The following is a 19,840-nucleotide window of genomic DNA, read 5'->3' on the forward strand; positions in this document are numbered from 1 at the left end:
AAGGAGCTTTGCAGCATATCCTGACTTTAATGCGGTAGTAATTTAAGAATTTGTAAATGTGTTTCCTCTATTCTGAGTCCAGAACAAGACAACAAGGTATTTTGCTCCCAACAACCCATTTACATCTTGCCTTCTAGCTTTGATGGATGACACTGGCAGATTTCAAACACCAAGCCTAGCATGGATCTGCCTTTATTCAAATTAAACTGCAAACTTTTGTCATCTGTGCTAAATGATGGCATCATTAAATTTCAAATGTAAACCCCCAGCATGCATTTTCAAGCTGAGGTTGCACGTTGTATGTCATATTGAATATGCAAATGCTAAGTCAATTTTACATTAAATCATTAAATGTCATAGGGTTATGTGTTGGATTACATTGTAAATAGTAATTGTGTGGATTCTGGCTGGCTCTGGCCTTCCATACTATCCACTTTAACTTGATTTAGGCTGGTAGTCAAAGGACAGAGAGGAATAGCACTTAAAGCTGTTACATGTCGTGCACAACAGAGCACTTCATTCAATATTTATGCTGCATGGTGGCGTTGTTTGTTGTTCCATTTCAGATTTGGTAATTCTGTTTTATGTTCTGCTATGTGGCTCATATTATGCAAGGGTGGCAGTTTTATCTCAGTCATGATTTGCATTTTATTTGTTAAGAGGTATATCGAGTACATAAAGATAGGCAACTGTCATACAATGAAAAGGGGTTCTGACAAAATGCTCATGGCTTTCTTTGAAGTATTTCATGAAGAAATGACATTATGGGCTCAGTCTGGAGTCAGGTTATAGCACCAGTGTTGATTTTGTTCATGAATGTCAACTTTTTCTTTTTGATTTGTTATTCTACTGGTTTCCTGGGCCTACAGAAGCTTACTAGTTACACACAAAAGAAAGACCTCAATAGTGGTAAGTTCATCTGTATAGACCGAATGCAACTGATCACTTGAGTTCTTTGTTCATGATTTCTGTTAGATTTGATAACTACTAAAATTAGACCGGGCTATGAGGAAATCAAAAAGACAGATCAGAATATGACTTAGGAAGAATACAGTCCAACCAGGGTTCAAAATTAACTTTTTCATCCACCAGCCAAATGGCTAATGTATGTTCAAATTTTACCAGCTGCTCAATAGATAACCATTGTTTGTTTTGGCTGCTAAGTGAAGCAAAAATACCAGCATTTGGCTAGTAGATGGGGGTAATTTTGAACCCTAATTGCAACCCATTTTCTCTGTTTGGCATTTTACTTGGGAAGAAATTAATTAAATTCTTGGTTTGAATGTTCTATAAGGTCTGTGTTTGGCTTGATCCCAGCCCCCAAAGGGAAAAATCACCCCACAGAGAAATAAATGCACTCAACCGTTATCAAGCGGCATTCATTGACATTCAGCTATGGTCCCTAATCTAATTTAAAAGGCAGGTTGCCTCTGGCTGAGTTAGTAAGTTTGAAAGCCTTATCAAAGTAGCCTAATACAAATGGTGATCACTGGATGTGAGTGTCCTGATCTCATTAGCATATTAAGCCCTAGAAATGTTGGTCTGGTTTCAATCTAGACATTGTTGTTTTAAAAAGTGAATAATGCAATATTGTCAACTTGTGAACAACACACATCTTGGACATCTATTTACAGTAATGACTGTATTAGAGAGGCACTATTTCTGCCAAGGTTCATCCATTTCCTGGAGATTGGACATATGTCTTTTCATGTCCTCTCCTGCTTTCCTTGTCCCCATTTACAGGCAGTAACAGCTGTCACCTCCATCAGATGAGTGTGTGTGTGTGTGTGTGTGTGTGTGTATGCGTGTGTGTGTGTGTGTGTTTCTGAGAGTGTGTGCACACAGTGATCTTGTTTTTGCCTTCAGGTGCAGTCATTATGAAAGATGATTGCCTTTCAAAGACGACAAATCATTCCTGCTGCCTTTCTGAATAATATTAAGTGGTGTCTACTGAAGCTTTTTCACACAAAACATAGCTGAATGTGTGCAGCGTGTGTGTGTGTGTGTGTGTGTGTGTGTGTGTGTGTGTGTGGGGTAATGCATACGGGTCAAGCAGAAAAGGAGGGCAGGGGCCATTGTCTCAGCTGAGGTGGAGGGGCAGATTCCCTGCCTCTTCGCGGTGAGGAAATATGACCTGAGGGCTCCTGCCAGCTCCCATGGGATCACATGTGACAGAAGACAGCCACCTCCGTATAAATCTCCTTCTTTATTGCTCTTTTCTTGCTCTCCCTCATCTCTCCCTCTTGCTCAGTATGCAGTGTCCTCCAAATGAGATAAAAATAAATCACATGTTTATTGCCTGGCTGTGTCTCACTTGCTGTCATCTCCCTCAAGTAGTTGTGTGCCTTTGCTGTCAAGGTTATTAGGAGTCAGAGGTCTATTCCAAATGTGTTTTTTGTAATAAAAGCAGTGCCTTTAGGAGAAGTGCTCTCCCTGTGGTGCTTTTGTTTAGTTTTATATCAGCCAATGACCGGTCCATCAGTTTGCTTTTGCCTCAAGATAAGATAAACAGTAGTATAATCCAGGGTTTTAATGTTCTTGTTTGTTGCAATTTATATTAGAATAATCTAATTTTTTTGCAATGCAAAGATCACATTAAATGCAATAAGGACAGTTGTAATTTCATAAAACACCATTTATTTCTAGCTGTCACAAGAAAAAGACAGAATCAGAAAGGAGTTTATTGCCACAGTAGTTACCCTACGTGGAATTTGCCTTGGTGATTGGTGCATACTATACACAAACTCTTATTAAACATTAATAAGAAATAAACAATAGATTAAAAGATATTGAAGCTACTATAGCATCAAAATCCTGTACGTGTGACTTTGTCATAAGTTTGTTGGCCCAGGACTAAAGAGTAGCAGAGTAGTAAATTGGTGCTGTTTGCTTTCACTAGAAACTTCTGATAAATGTGACCACCAGATGTCCCTATTCACTCTGTGCTACTCAGTTACAGTATGGTGCAACAAAAAGAGTAAAAGAATGTCTGGGAAAGTGAGTAGCCTAGACCAGTTATCGGTTATCTATTACGTATATCAAGAAAAGGAGTAGAGCGTCCGCACACCTCTTCATTGTATCTGAAATTCAGAATGTTATATGAATGTAACTGAATAGAGAATGCTGCTGAAATGCAACAGAGAGCATCCATAGAGATACAATAAGTAGCTATGCAATTCAACTACATTGCCAAATTGCTGACTTTCAGCTAATAACCCAACATGTCCATGAGGGTTGCCAAATAAATGAAATGAAAAACAAGTTATTTTCCACTCCGCCTGGGAAAAGATGCTGCTTTTTCTTGACACATTACATGACGATCAAGTTCACGCCCGTTTGACAACGTTAGACGCTGCCTTCTTGTGCACCTCGGAAATTCCTGATTTCCACGGTGGTAGTCCTCAGTAGGATTAATAGGCTATCAACTAACGTTAGGCTACTTTTGGAAGGAAATAATGTTAGGCCTATCTAAATATTAATAATGACACAAAGTAAGTGTTTGTAGAATTGGTTAGTTTTACGACGAAATCATGGAAAGTGACAGTCATAGATATGGTGACAGTAATGTCCAGTCCCGCTGAGAACCATGACTGTAAAAAAAATTATAAAAAAGGTAAAAACACAGAGACCATTCGTGCCGGTTTGTTGTTTTATTAATCTGTCAAAAGTATAATCAATTACTATATCAATTACTAACACAGTTACAAACTTCTAACTATTTGCAAACGTTACAGCTCATTTGTTGGCTCGTTTATGTGTCCTTACCACTTAACCGCCATAATTGACCCCTTTTCCGACGACCCTTGAAGGCCACACACTTCCTCCCCCTCTCCCCTCTTGCTTGTTTCCAGCAACACAGCAGAGTCCAGCAGAACAGAACAGAAGTAGCGTACTACTAGCATGGCGCTCGGTGCAGTTGGAGTTCCGTTGTCTCGCCTGTGTCCCTTTCATGTTAGGTTTTACTTGAGTATCTGACAGAAGTTATTTTATACTATACGCTGTAAAGAAAACCTATCTTGGAAGAACAGTAGTATTTGTCTGACCAATAATTCAGATAAGTAGCTTGTATATTCCAGGTGGCTTGCTAACTAGTAACGTTAGCAAGAAAGCAAAAAAATTCGGAGATACGGGGCAACAAGAGGAGGAGTCCTGTTTTGGAAGAGGTAAGCTCAATTGCTTTTATTGGGCGAATGGTTTTTAAGTGTTCATTAAAGAGATAATATGCTTTCGTACGAGAAGTTATAGAAAACATTTGTTAAGTAACAGTTACGAGTGCTGTAAAACTTGTTAATTGTTAACGGAAACGTTACTTTAAAGGGTGGCAACATTAAAGTAGCCCCCTCGCTAGCGAGCGATGTTTGCTAGCAAACTTACTTTAATTTGCACATTGGTAGTTTTAGTTCTGGCTTTTCCGAGATAACACTACCAGTGCTGAGTACCAGTCATAAAAAGTATCAGTACACGTTAAGTCTTACGTAATATTGACATTTATCCGGAGTAACGTTAACTTACACTCTCGCTGTACAAGCTTGGAATATTTGGGTTTGTATCATTGAAACATCTTGTGATGTCAGCATTTATAGGACAGGTTGCATTTGGCTGATTTGGTAGTAGTATTTTTTATTTGTGAGTTGCTCAAATTCTTGATACATTTCTCCCCATGTGTTTACTCTTGAAAGACAAATCACAGTTATTCACCCCCGGCACCGTTGCTGTAGCTTTCTCTCAGTTCTAGGTGTAATTATCTGCTGTCGAGAAATCAGATTAACTTAGCCTTTAATCCCTTATTGGTTACTCTAATGACAGTAGTTCTGTGTTTTGCCAGTGTTGTGAGCTCATTACTGTCAGCTGAACAGCTGCAACAATAAATGTGGCGTGAATGTGTCAGTTTCTCAGTGTTAGAGCTGAAATATAACATTTCCCGTGCTCAACAGATGAAGCAACACTACACAGTTACAGCCATATGGGATGTCTGTTGCATGCTTACCATGACCTATTTCTTGTGTGCACAGTTGGTTCATTTGCATGTCTTGACCCTGTTTTACAGCTGATGCAGATGCCATGGCCACAGCCGAGGTATGGGAGTGACGTGACAGTACTGGTCCTGCTTCCAAACAAAAACCTTATCAGCATCATGTTTTTCTGCTGAAGTAGTGGCAGAGCACACAGAGAATGGACGAGTCAGTATTGTTGGATTTGCTTGAGTGCCCTGTTTGTCTGGAGCGGCTGGATGCTTCGGCAAAGGTTCTTCCCTGTCAGCACACCTTCTGCCGCAGATGTCTCCAAGGCATCCTAGGCTCACGTGGAGAGTTGCGCTGCCCAGAGTGTCGCACGTTGGTGGAGTGTGCTGTTGATGAACTCCCCAGCAATATCCTTCTTGTGCGCCTGTTAGATGGCATCAAGCAGAGGCCTCGGAGGGCTGGTCCTGGGGCTGGAGTCTGCACAAATGGTACATCTGGAGCCATGGCCAGAGCACACAGCAGTGGAACCAGGGACCAGGGCACCCCAGGAGCACAACCCCAGCGAGCTCAGGCTAAGAGCACCCTTGTACGGGTGAGTATACTCACTGTGACTAAACATGGATCAGTGACCACGAATCTGTGCCTCCCATTGTTTGGGTCATGCTAAAACAAAATAGAGAAAATCTGTGTGGATTACAAGCAGCATGTTGCATTACTGGCTCTCTAATCTTTGCTGCGGATTAACTGTTATCATGGTGATCCGAAAGCCAGCCAGTTGACTAGAAGCCAAACTAATGGCAGTGATTGAGAGCAGTTAGCAGTGGAGCCAACAAATGATTCTGCCCTCTTTGCCGACTGCATCGGGGCTTTTTTCTGTAAGAAGGGTTCTTTCTTAGTTGCTGACGATGCCATATGCCAAAGTCTTTCTTGCAGTTGACATCCTTGCTGTAGTGTTGCTTGTGAATGTAGGTGAGAAATGCAGGGCGGGACTACAGGCTGGTTGTTTAAGCTGCAGTGCCGAGAGGAGCTGTAAAGTGTAGTGGAAGCAGAGGGAAAATGTAAATTGCCTCGACCCTGTGTTTCAGCAGTTTTATTTAAATAGATGAGAGAGAGAGATGAGCTTCTGTAAGCCCAAGAAAATATGGGTTGACTTTAACTTGTCAGTGTTTTTGTCCTAATACTTATGTGGAAACAAGATGAAAGCAGATGCTGAGGCTCAGATGTTCTGGCATGTAGGCTAGTGCTTTAATGTTTTGGTGCCATTTTAATGTAATTTATTGAACCCTTTACCTCTAACACTTATTTACACTCCTCTTTGGGAAAGCCAATACCCATATATATATATATATATATATATATTGTTGCTTCAGAATGTGCTACTTTCCCTGAGCTGCCCAGTCTATTTGTTGTGGAGTTTTAATATCAGCACATAACAGAAGATATAACATGTTACATTATCAAGTAAATAATATTGTCTTAACAACATTTATACTGTAAATATACCTAAATTACACTTGCTGTAATATTATTGCATGTTGAAAACCTGGCTCAAACAAATGCGAGAGTAGAGACGTGGAAAACCCGCAGGCCCCTCTTTGAGCACCTTGGTCTCCACGTAGGGAGGATAAGGTAGATGAAAAGATGTCAAGGTCCTGTGTAGAATCATTGGAATGTCAAAGCGCTGATAATGTGTCTGCCTAGCCATGCAGGTATGAAGATCAGAGACCTTGCTGTAAATCTCTACTGGGGGACCCGCCTCATTTGCCATAGTATCACTTCAGAAGATTCGTGCTTATTTCAAAGCTGTTTGTGCATTGTGGAATTCCCCTGGATTCTGAAAAGCCTGTTTGTTGGAGATAAAGAGGTGGACATTTGAAACTACCACATTATTTCACCTCTCTTATGTTTTTAAGATTGACAGTTTATTATACTCCCTCAGTGTAAGCATAGATCCTCCCTAATGCACACACGGTGTATGAAAGTGTTTTGTCTGAGTGTGTATAATTGTGAAGTGCATTCTGATTCCTATTTTTCTTGTGTTTCCAACTGTTGGATTTCATGTTATTGACTGATAGGGCCCCTCAAGCCTATTCCGCCATCCTAAGGCATTCTGCTGCTGACAGAGAACAAGAGAAGACATGGCTGTGCAGGTGTAACGTTTTCAGAACATAAAAGGCAGAGATCAAAGCTCTCGCTGATTGCCCAGTCTGGTCTCTGGCCAGTGCTGCTTCATGGGGACTGAGCGCTTCACTGCCCCTGGGTGACACCCTCTCAGTCCCACTTCTTTATTGTTTGTCGTATGTCCCCCCTGTTATTTGGGGTATCTCAAAGCTTGAAGCAGCTCCTCTGGTGCCGTGCCCCTGTTCAGGCAGAGCTCCACCTCCAATTCTTATATGGCCAGAGAATGGCTGGGAGGGAAGATCGGTGGGGACTGCCTGACAGACGCACAACAGGGTTTTGTTTCGGGTCCCCTCTGATCTTACTGACTGGCCGACACATGTATAGTGGCCAACAGAGATTGTGTGTCTATAGAATGCTACCAGTAACAGAAGCTGATGAGTGTTAAGGGAAGGCGTCAGGACCAAAAGGGACAAATGTTTAGCGAGTAACCTTGCACAGTCAGCTTACTGCCCCTCCTCTTACCATCTCCAGGGTCGCCGCAGTTGTTTGACACTGGCCCGGCATTTCTTTGATGAGGGGAATGAAAGGGCTCGTCTTCTTGAATGTACAGCTGTGGTTGTCTGGCCCTTCACAGTCAGGTTGATGACTCACCTCCGTGGTGCGCCGTTACATGGATGTTTTGTCTTTCCCTTGCCCTTGTTGACTCATATAACACAGTATTTTGTTCACAGAGATTGAGAACAGATAGCCCAGTGGTATTTTTTGCGTGAGAGTGAGTAAAGCCATTGGAGCTGTCTGGAAGTCAAAGGTCAGGGTTCAGGAGTCACGGCAGTCAGAGGTCGGAGCCAATGAGGAAGAGGGAAGAAGAATTAGAGAGCACTTTCCGTGGATATCTTTACTTATCATTATGGTCCTCTCAAGAGCTGAGCCAGTACTCCCTCAGACTCAAAATAGAGTTTCTTTTAGTATCATTTCTGTTTTTGTCATAAAAGCTTTCATGATCATTTTTAATGATGTTGTGCATTAGCCACACTTTAGAGTTTAGGTTGCATTTAGAACTCTAATATATGCAGTAATGCTATGTGATAAGTCTTTAATTAACAATAATAATTTCACTCAACTACCTATTAGATGCGAGTGTGTTTAGTTGATGGGAAATAAGACGCTATTCTTTCCTACTCAGCTCCTGGGAATGTAATTAGGTAATTGTCTCGTCTTTGGTAATGAGAGCTTTAGGAAAAAAAAGGGTTTCTCCTTTTTTATAGACCTCTTATGTTTGATGGCATCCTCCACCTGCCATTACTTGTCTTCAAATCCACTGAATTCATTCTGAACAAACAGGAAGCAAAACAGCCTTTTAATTTGGTATTATTTGCTGCTGATTGAAAGGAAGATGTCTAATGCTACCCACAAGACATTGCAAAGTCTTTTGTCTCCCACTTGTGTTTTTATAATGAAGTTGTGGTGTGTTTTGTCCCCTCTCTTTGTAGTTGATTTATTTCTACAGAGGAAAAAAGAATGTTGTTTATGGGTTCCTTATGTAGAGGCATCTCATTAAAATTCCTTTGCACCTCCCCCGTCTGAGGTCGATGAGTCACGCTGGCCCTCTTTGATGACATCATATTGTTGTTGAAGCCTTTCCTCTTGGCCGACTGGCTGACCTCTGCCTGCGCGACAGAACCCAGTCATTACACCCTCACGCTGCCCACATACTGGCAAACACATACTTACTGCTTTCCACTTGGGATTTTTCAAGAGGGCTTTGGTCTATTCATTCCTGCTCTCTCAACACGCTCACACTTTTCTCTTGCCTCCTCTGTATTTCCCACGGAGGTCTCCAAGGAGCCGTGGCCTTCCGAACAGTGCGTGTCAGGGATTTTGGAGCCACCTGTAATTTTCTCTTATGAGACACTGACACAAGCTGTATTTGTCCCCATATTTCTGCCATGTACCTCCTCCCTCCTTGCTGTGCAAATCCAGGCTGGAGCCTGTTAGAGGTCTAATGAGATTAGAGTTTATTAGACAGTTAGTCGGCACTGCTCCCCGTTCTCCTCTTACGGCTGACTGCTGACTCTCATTCTGAGGAAGCAAAACACTTGTTTTTTTAGTGAAGCAACCTGTGTGTCCGCGTCTCTGGTTGCCACTATGTGTTTTTACACACTTTAAGTCATTTTGTTTCTTATTGACAAGTACCGTTTTTTCAGTGCCAGATTATAACTTTATATTTTTTTAATGAATGGTTTCTGACTGTGTTATTAACTAAAGCTTCCAGAAAACAGGTAGATAATGAGAGATTTTCACACTGCCAAGTTGTAAATTAAACCTAATGATTTGGAACCCAAAAGGTTGCAAATCTATCCATCTATCTCTTTCCTATACCACCCATCCTGTACAAGCTCACAGTGATGTGGAGCGTATCCCATCATGCATTTGGCAAGAGGAAGGGAATCTGCACCGTGAACAGGTCTGCAGTCTATCACACTGCTAAAATATGAATAGACAAACACATTTATCATCCCTTTCACATCTACTTGCAAATTTCACATTCTTCCCATGTTTTGGAGAACATGCAATGAATAAACAAATGGCCCGTTAACACTGTGGGAAATTAAAAGACCTAATCATGTGATGTAGGTGCAGCCATGGCCTGCTCATTGTAGGCCAATACTACTCCCCTGACAAAGGGTGTGTGTGCCTGTCTTTGTCCTTTTGGGCTTTCAAGATTTTCCAGACACATAAAGGAACGGGTTGACTCTTTCCCGCAGACAGAGTAGGATGTTTTGTGTTAATGTGTGCGTCTCTGAGGAATGCTCTGAGTAGTTGCAGGTCACTGTTTCTCCTCTAAACATTGGGCTCGTCTAGTCTTGTCCCACTTGCCAGCTCATGTTCACCTTCTTCAGTAAAGCTTTAAGTGTCAACATGTATTTATGTGTACTGTTTTTGCTGTTAGCTGTAATGCTGTTCTTTGACTCACAGGTAAGTGTGGCAAATTTGAAAGGATGGAAGGGGCCTGTGTCTGCCATATGCATAAAATCTGTAGATTCTGTTGATAGTCATTAATGCAGCGATGTGCCTCTGCACCTGAAAGCCCCAGGGCAGACTCTGCATACGTCTTGGATCTTGTGCAAGGGATCTTTTCATATTCATCTAAAGAGGTAGCCAGCTGGCCATCATTTAGTTACAGTTATGACTTATGTCTAGACCCCTATGCCAAATAGATGATTACATTTCACCTCACTGTAGGTTTTGTTCACAAAGGTGTTTGTTTTGGTTTCTAGCGGTTTTAACAATACATTCTGGGTGGTCCACCAAAAAAATGCCACATTTGCCAATGGCCCAAGCCCCCCCTGCTTCTTCCGTCCATATCTCATCTCCTGTCAAGTGTGTCAGCATGACAATAGTAAAAAAAGCAGCCATGACCTGCTTTACCACCATCCTGTCACACCTGTGGGGGCCAATGAAAGCCTTTCTTTAGCACTCATTTTATATGTGTGGTCCAGTGGCCAAGGTTCATGGGGGAAAATATTTTGTGGACCAGCTCTTATCAATAGTTTGTCTTAGAAACCACTTTGAGCCTGCTTGCTGTTACATAATAATCTAATTTATACCAGTAATTCCAGTATTTTTATGTCAACTGGTCTCTTGGTTTGGGTGTTACGTATTGCCACCAAATTGTTTTACAACTGTTTTCAGTTGAATACATTCTTTTGACTGTTTTTTCAGCTGTTTGGCAACATGTGTCCCATTGTGTCCCTCCCTTATTCCCCAGGTGCCCCTACTACCTGCCTGGTCTTAACAGAGCAGTTTGACCTCTCACCCTGTGTTGTGATTGGTGGGCCAGGATTGGTCGTCCATGGGCCGTTTGACTGCTGGCATGTTAAGTGTTCAGTTCCCATCCCTAAGGCATGAATCATGATTTTGCTGTGAGTTTTGTTTTCAGTTGTTTGACCCCCGACCCAGGAGCTTTTACTGGCTCTTGATACATCTTCAAGCAGCAGTGGTTGCCTCTGCTTCACCTTGCTGCTGCATGAGAGATGTGTGCTCCCAGACATCCTTTTGAGATGGAGGGGGAAAAATGATTCTATAAAATATTTTAAAAGTTTTCCTCCAATCTCTAGCCTTTCCTCTGTAAGTCGTCCGTGGGTATTTTCTGTTCGGCTATGTGCTGAAAAGTTTCCTGTTTTTCTTTGAGGCCCAGAGGTGCAGTTAATCTGCGTTGTCCCCTGAGTGACATCTTTGTCTCAGTTGTGAGAAGGCACTGCGTATCCGGTACTGTGTCCAGAGGATGGAGTGATGCATACTTTTAATTCAAAGCAATTATGTGAATTCTTTCATATATCTGCTGTAATAAGTATCACATGTTATGTACCATGGGCTCATTCACTTATTATATATCTTATTATTTATCACTATATATATATATATATATATATATATATATATATATATATATATCCACACAGTGAGGAAAATAAGTATTTGAACACCCTGCTATTTTGCAAGTTCTCCCACTTAGAAATCATGGAGGGGTCTGGAATTGTCATTGTAGGTGCATGTCCACTGTGAGAGACATAATCTAAAAAAAGAAATCCAGAAATCACAATTTATGATTTTTTTTTAACTATTTATTTGTATGATACAGCTGCAAATAAGTATTTGAACACCTGTCTATCAGCTAGAATTCTGACCCTCAAAGACCTGTTAGTCTGCCTTTTAAAATGTCCACCTCCACTCCATTTATTATCCTAAATTAGATGCACCTGTTTGAGGTTGTTAGCTGCATAAAGACACCTGTCCACCCCATACAATCAGTAAGAATCCAACTACTAACATGGCCAAGACCAAAGAGCTGTCCAAAGACACTAGAGACAAAATTGTACACCTCCACAAGGCTGGAAAGGGCTATGGGGAAATTGCCAAGCAGCTTGGTGAAAAAAGGTCCACTGTTGGAGCAATCATTAGAAAATGGAAGAAGCTAAACATGACTGTCAATCTCCCTCGGACTGGGGCTCCATGCAAGATCTCACCTCGTGGGGTCTCAATGATCCTAAGAAAGGTGAGAAATCAGCCCAGAACTACACGGGAGGAGCTGGTCAATGACCTGAAAAGAGCTGGGACCACCGTTTCCAAGGTTACTGTTGGTAATACACTAAGACGTCATGGTTTGAAATCATGCATGGCACAGAAGGTTCCCCTGCTTAAACCAGCACATGTCAAGGCCCGTCTTAAGTTTGCCAATGACCATTTGGATGATCCAGAGGAGTCATGGGAGAAAGTCATGTGGTCAGATGAGACCAAAATAGAACTTTTTGGTCATAATTCCACTAACTGTGTTTGGAGGAAGAAGAATGATGAGTACCATCCCAAGAACACCATCCCTACTGTGAAGCATGGGGGTGGTAGCATCATGCTTTGGGGGTGTTTTTCTGCACATGGGACAGGGCGACTGCACTGTATTAAGGAGAGGATGACCGGGGCCATGTATTGCGAGATTTTGGGGAACAACCTCCTTCCCTCAGTTAGAGCATTGAAGATGGGTCGAGGCTGGGTCTTCCAACATGACAATGACCCGAAGCACACAGCCAGGATAACCAAGGAGTGGCTCTGTAAGAAGCATATCAAGGTTCTGGCGTGGCCTAGCCAGTCTCCAGACCTAAACCCAATAGAGAATCTTTGGAGGGAGCTCAAACTCCGTGTTTCTCAGCGACAGCCCAGAAACCTGACTGATCTAGAGAAGATCTGTGTGGAGGAGTGGGCCAAAATCCCTCCTGCAGTGTGTGAAAAACTACAGGAAACGTTTGACCTCTGTAATTGCAACAAAGGCTACTGTACCAAATATTAACATTGATTTTCTCAGGTGTTCAAATACTTATTTGCAGCTGTATCATACAAATAAATAGTTAAAAAATCATACATTGTGATTTCTGGATTTTTTTTTTTTAGATTATGTCTCTCACAGTGGACATGCACCTACGATAACAATCTCAGACCCCTCCATGATTTCTAAGTGGGAGAACTTGCAAAATAGCAGGGTGTTCAAATACATATATATATATATATATATATATATATATATATATATATATATATATATATAATCTTTTTTTTTTATTTCTCTTTTAATACAGATGGTTAGGAATTAAATATTAGTTTATTTTGGAAGAAAATATAAATCTTGAAAACCAGGCTACTGAAACTGTGTTCTCAGTTACTCCACATGTGTGGGATCTCTCTTGCTGACAGTGTGTGATTAATTATTAAAGTAGACTTGAATAGGGGAGAGCTCTGACAAAGAGTTTGGGGTTGGGGCTTGCATCCATAATATGCACACACATCCCACCACAAGCACTGACTACAGAATGACATTCACACTCGTATCCCATCATACATTTCTGATTAGAGGCAAATGTACTTTGAGCCCGGTTGTTATACACAACCACAAACCCAGCCCTCTGTAAGTGTGGCCTGATGAAGCCACGGCAATGTTTGTTTTAATGAGTCACAGATTGATTTTAGATCCATTGTACAGTGCACACCCACAAAAACACAGGTGTGTAGTAAGTACACAAACACATCTGCGTCAACACTATGTTGCAATGTCAGCCCAGATTTGAGCCAACCAGCCTGTGTTTCTATTCTCCATGGTAGAAAGGTGGGATCTTCATGTTGATCATGTCAAGGAGAGGCCCATGAGCTCCCATGTATATGGACATGCTGATTAGTTTTAGAGGCACCAGCATCTGTCTCTCCTTACTCCCCAGTTCTTAATGGTATTACTGTGGGCTGAGTAACCACAGCAACCTGGGATTTTTTGCAATTGGAGTCTAGTATGCCAGCAGAATTCTCTGCTTGTCAAATGTCTCTAGGGTTATGAGCCCTGCCCCTGCCTCTACTGGCCAGTTAAAACCAAGATAGATATGAAAAGCATAGATTCCTTACTAATACTTTCTTCTATACTAATAGTGCTGAAAACTCAAATTATTTAAACGGAGGAGAACTGCTGTAATAGTGCGGCACAGTCCTGTTAAAGCAACACTAAAGAACATTTCCCGCTTCGGTCCCCCTACAGGTTGGAAGTGGAATTGTCCATTACATTACATTGTCCAGTTCATTCGAACTACAGATCCGCTACCCGATCTGGCAAACTTGCATAATGTAATGTAATGGACAATTCCGCTTCCAACCTGTAGGGGGACCGAAGCGGGAAATGTTCTCTAGTGTTGCTTTAAGGATTAACCACTCAGCACACCTAATATACTAACAAGAAACTAGTGAGGGTCCCATCTCTGATTTCCTCAGATTTGCTCCTCGACACTCGCTCCAGAATGTGATGTCCCACTTAGTATTCAGTGGAGACGATTAAGGAAAGCTAGGAGCTACATGTTACATCTGGGCTGAGTCGTGGGTGGAATGGACAAACACACTCACACACTTTCTTAAGGAAGTGAAAAAATGGTCAGCGCTGTGCTGCTTCTTGAGTCTTGAGAACAGATGCAGTGTTTGTGCTTTGGCTCTTTGCCAGTACTGTGTCAATATCCTGGCTTTGTTTGTCCACTGTAGAGGCGTACAAATACCAGCCAATGCAAGCAAATGTTCTTCAGTTGCCCACTAGTCTGACATGCAACACTGGACACTTGTAAGATAACTGGGAGACAACATAGCAGGTTTTATTTGAGATTCAGCAACCTACTGAGTAGGTAGTTGTCCAATTTCTTGTCAAATTTCCCCTGGACTTGCAACTCCCTGCGTAAATCGAAGTCAGCCTAAGCAGAGCAGGTGGCTCACCCTGAATGACTAAGAGGAACAAAAGGCCACAGACACTGCACGCTTTCACCAGCACAGCGGAGAGTAATGTGAGGAAATGCTTAGTATTCAGCTCATATTGACTGGTACTCAATACACAGATACTGTGACATTTGTGAACTAATCCCTTTGTAGCTTGGATACAAGTGAACTTCATATGTGCAACTCCTCTCTTAGTGCTAATCCAGGTTATTAAATACCTAACAAAACAAGGTACCTCTTACTATCTCATTGCCGATGAAAATAATGCTTTTTACCCAAATATTCTATTGATTCGTGAAGTGCTTGCTTACTTAGCTATTGCCACTGGTAGTGCATGCAAACATTTTCATTGCACTTGCAGGTGGCTACATTACCAAGTCTCCAGACCAGCATCCAAGAGTGATTTCTTGATCTGGTCTACGTATAAAACGTTTAAATACACACTATATTCTACACTTTAAATAGACATTTGGAATGTTTATCATCTGATTGTCATCAGGGCCACTGACACAATGTCTACGGGTCCATATCACATAACCATATTATAGTTTCAGGATGGCAAGCTTTCTGTCTTTGAAATTTTCTTTTCAGGCTTTTGATCTCACACTGTTTCTCTCCCCCTCTCTTTCTAGTTTGCATCTAGCTTCCTTGCTCTCTCTGTCTGCTCTGAAATGTGAGTGGGTTCCTGTGAGAACAGTTGTTAAGCCCAGTGTATGAACTGGCACAGAGTTCAAGAGTTCTGTTCTTTTCAGTTTTTAGTCAGACTGGGTGATCACAGGGCCACCCAGAACCAGCCTTTACCCCTTATCTGAGGCCAGACAGGTAAAAAAAAAAACCATCCCCTACGCAAAAAGCTACAGAAAGAGATGTGCCAGTTCCTGTGCAAGTGGTTTCATGTAATTGCATTTTCACAGTAGAGCCTATACATACACCCCAAACACACGAGAGCTTCATGAGATCCGCATGTGTGACAGCTCCACACTGTGCATACGCTTTCCCATAAATCCATACTCGCTTCCTGCTAAAATGCTTTCTTTCTGATGACTAATCTATAGCTTACTGAGTGCACTCAGCTCAGAAATGTCTTGATTGTACATCTACGTGGTAAATGTTTTTATAGACCCCACCACCATCACCACCACCTTAAGACAGCAAGCTCAATGTAGTTCCTGGTTTTGCACATGGCAGCTTTATGTATCCTGTCTGTATCCCAGCTCCAAGGAGAATGGCTTTGATCGTAGTCTAGCACACAGATTCCCATGAAGCCCCAAGCTGCACCTCAGGGTCAGGAGCTGGCATTACAACTGTAGATTGCTGGGGTCAGTGAGTGGTTATCCCTGAGGTGTGTTTTGTAAGTGGCACTCAGGGGAGTAGAGGACATTGTCTCTTTTAGTATATTAGCATTAGGCTAACTGAGAGATGCTTTTTTGCAACGAAAATGCGGGGATTATGAAATCTTGCAAGCCCCGCATATTTTGCGCGGAAATCAGCAATTCATGCGGCGAAAGTGTGGCGTATTTGAAAAAATGCGGCCCCCGCATAAATATGCAGACTTTGGCTGATTATGCATTGAATTATGCGATCGCATAATCACGTTTTTCTGGAGGGACTAGTTAGGAGGAACTGTAGGAGAGTTTCGAGGGCTTTTGAAAACTTCCTGTTCTTCTCATATGCAATCCAAGCTTCCATCTGGGCTCCAGACTGCTCTGAATGTTTTTGTGCCTGTGGACTCATGTGTGGGACCTCATTTGCTATGTAGTGAAGAAAACAAACAAGCAGTGAGTTGTCATAGGGTAAAGCTCTTGGAAAGCGTGAATGGTTTATTGCCTCTTTCCCTTCTGACTAAATGCAGTCAAGTAGATAAATGATACCCACTAAACTAGGGCTGAGTGTCGGTTAGATTTTATTGATTCAGATTTCTGCTTGTTGATTCGGTTTATTGAATTCTGGTTGGCCTAGTGGCAAGTGGTCCAACAGAAAACATGGAAAGTTGTCAGGCAAAAATTGACCCTGGCTCAAAATGTACCCAATTGGAAATGTCTTTTTTTTTTGCCAGTGAAATCAATACCTTGCAGATTAGTATCACAGGATGCAAAAATCCTGTTAATTCAATATTGTCATAACACAATAATTATTTCCTTTTAAATGATAATACATTTCCTGCAATGGCTTAAATACAGCCATATGATTATATCCCTATAATACATAAGTTGAACATTAGCTGATTGACACTTGTTTTTAGTTGAATTTGACCCTTTAGCATTAGCTGATTCCTGGAAATCAGGGCTTCGCTTGATGACATCAAAAATGGTATATTCTCCATACCATGCTGCACTAAAGGTTTTGTGATGTTATGACTTCCTCCTTTTTGTATTTAATATTCATTTGGTGCAAAATGCGTATTTCCCAAAATGTCAAACTACTTTTTTGAGGTGATAGCCCATTAACTTCACCACTGCCCTGGGCCCCATCATTGCACTCTCTCTCAGAACAGGGCACTTGCTGGATTCTCAATAACTCCCTTTCATAAAATTCACGGCACTGTCAAGAGACACATAAATAGCCCAAAAAAGTGCTCCTGTGTGGAGTTTCCATAGAAACCAGAGAATGGAAGTTTTTCTTTTGTTTCACCCTGAGAGGGAGACAACGACTCCAGAAGAGGAAGCTGTGTCATGAGGTTCTGCTGTGACGAGAGCTGCTCATCTGAAAGTCCCCGTGTGACCCTGTTTTCTAATGATTGAATCATTCTTGGTGATCCTCATGTGTATGCTTTTTGGACATACTGGCTTTCAAAATCAGAAAACCAAGACGAAAACAGATGTTCAGCTCTTATACCACCATTGTTATGGCCAACAATGCCATTTAAATAAACAGATGTTTCTTAGCAGAAATCAAGACCTATTTGTTTCAAAGTTCAGACAAAATATGCCATAAATACAGAAATTTGTATTATTTGTAAAAAAAAAAAAGAAGAAAAAAAAAAAGATTTATTCACAACCATATATGGAAAAAGACAAAAGTTGTACAATTTCAGGCTCTGCTCAGATTTTGTATGCTTGATTAATCACACAATTGTGTGCTTGGCTAAATTTTGTTGATGACACCTAAACAGTCTCTTTCTGGCTACTGGCTTTCATAAGCTTGATACTACTGTCTTTTGTCTGCCTCTCTTTGTCTGTAGCCCACTTCCTGCATTTTACACCAAGAAACCCTCAGGTTTTTATACAGTGTGGGGAGGCAGGGAAAGACGCCTGCTCTACAGCGGTCATTAAAAAGCCCATTAGGAATCAATTTAAACTAATGCAGCTCTAATGGAATCAAGATGGCCCATGCCTTCAGAATTCCTCACTCCCATCATGTGTCAATGCTTGTGCCACAATGTTGGTGGCGAGATCTTCAGTTAACAGCGACTTGATAATGAACAACAAATGTCCTATGACCACCTGGTCAGTCGGGCAGATACCGCTCCTGCTCCGTCTGGTAGAATGTCGGACATGTCTTGGCCTGGAAATGTTTGTAGGAGGGCAAACTAGGAAACCCCCCCCCTCCACCCACACACACACACACACACACACACACACACACACACACACACCTCCCACCCTCTACACACTGTTTTGGCAGTAGTACCCCTGCTCATTCTCCACCCCCTGCAGAGTTTCTGGAGGTGTCCATATGGGAGTGGAGTCATGTCTGGCACTTACACACACGGGGTAAAGGTCTCTGTCTACTGTGGTTACACACAACCCTTGGACAGCTGACAGAGCAAAAGCTACCCCTAACCTTGACATATTCACAATAGCAGGTTCATAATTTATTGGGATTTTGTTGAGCTGGTTGATTGTCTGAACCATGTTTCGCCTATAGCATAACAATTCAACAGTGTGTTGATACTACATCTGTGACAGACCTACAGAACGCTCTTTCAAAATCTCTTTTGCAAACATTACTGTGTGAAGGCAAGCTAGTGTAATTATCCCCATTTGACCTAGTCTTACTCCGTAGCACTACATGCATGCATGCATGCATGCATTGTGTTTGTATGCTGTCTGCTCACTGGTTGTTGACATTTGGCTGTGCTGTAGAGCATAACACTTGGGTAATTCAGTTATAATCCAGTGCTGTGGAAGAGAACACTATAACAGCCAAATCCCTTTAGCACACAGGTCTAATTGCATTATCTACAGTACAAGAGTAATTGCACACACCAGCTGATGCTCTGCACATTGAGCCTAATCTCTCTCGCTTTCTCAGTCTTTGTTTCGTTTGTCTGGCCGTCTCTCACTCATACACATAGGTTGGATAACCGCATTAAGACTCTACTGCAAGTAAAAATGTAATGATCTATCCAGTCATCTAGCTCCAAAAGGAAAATGAGTGCTTCAGACTTCTGTTTTCATAGAATCTGAATGTGTTTTGCTGAGCCTTTTCTAACTGTAAGTAATAGGAGGCACTGTTCTAACACATGCTCGTTGCGAATTAAGACCTGGCCCATCTAACCTGTCTTCTCGGTTGCAAATTGGTGGACAAAAGTTGATAAACCTGTTAAGTTGCGGGTCTTGATTTTGAACGCAAAGCTAGTTTGCTTTGGTTTTTAGGGGTAGGCGTTTCCGTTAAAAAACAAATTACTTTTTCTTTTTTCTGATAGTTGTACTTCCTACAACTATTAACAACTAAAAATGTGGTGTGAAGTGGTTGTGATACAGGGTAATGGCATTAAATCCTCAAAGGATTCATTTTAACTTGTAATATGCTTTACTGATCGGAATATACGTATGTCAAGCCGTCTGTGAAACTAAATATTTGTGTCACCAAATGACTTATCTGCTATCTTAGTTAATATTGTACATGCTACCAGTTTGAAAAAAGTGGGCTGCTGAATGGCATTATTGTTAGTTTAGGGATGATAAAAAGTGAATGTGCATTATAATGTTTTAGTTTACACGTTTTTGTTTATGTAATTGTAATAATTA

General features: G+C 41.6%; 1 protein-coding gene across 2 annotated transcripts in view; it reads left to right on the forward strand.

The window, feature by feature from the left end:
• Positions 1–3,835: 3,835 nt before the first annotated feature.
• Positions 3,836–19,840, forward strand: part of sh3rf1 (SH3 domain containing ring finger 1) — a 34,127-nt gene continuing 18,122 nt past the window's right edge. Inside the window, exons 1-3 of one of the 2 annotated variants that reach the window (XM_036007259.1) lie at positions 3,837–4,000; positions 4,077–4,163; positions 5,048–5,553. In XM_036007259.1, the coding sequence (XP_035863152.1) occupies positions 5,173–5,553 (381 nt within the window). In that variant the 5' untranslated portion in view covers positions 3,837–4,000; positions 4,077–4,163; positions 5,048–5,172. Of the gene's footprint in view, positions 4,164–5,047; positions 5,554–19,840 lie in introns of both variants that reach the window. The other variant, XR_004898794.1, reaches the window with a different exon arrangement.

Source organism: Sander lucioperca, chromosome 11, assembly GCF_008315115.2.
Source record: "Sander lucioperca isolate FBNREF2018 chromosome 11, SLUC_FBN_1.2, whole genome shotgun sequence".
Taxonomy (NCBI): Eukaryota; Metazoa; Chordata; class Actinopteri; order Perciformes; family Percidae; genus Sander; species Sander lucioperca.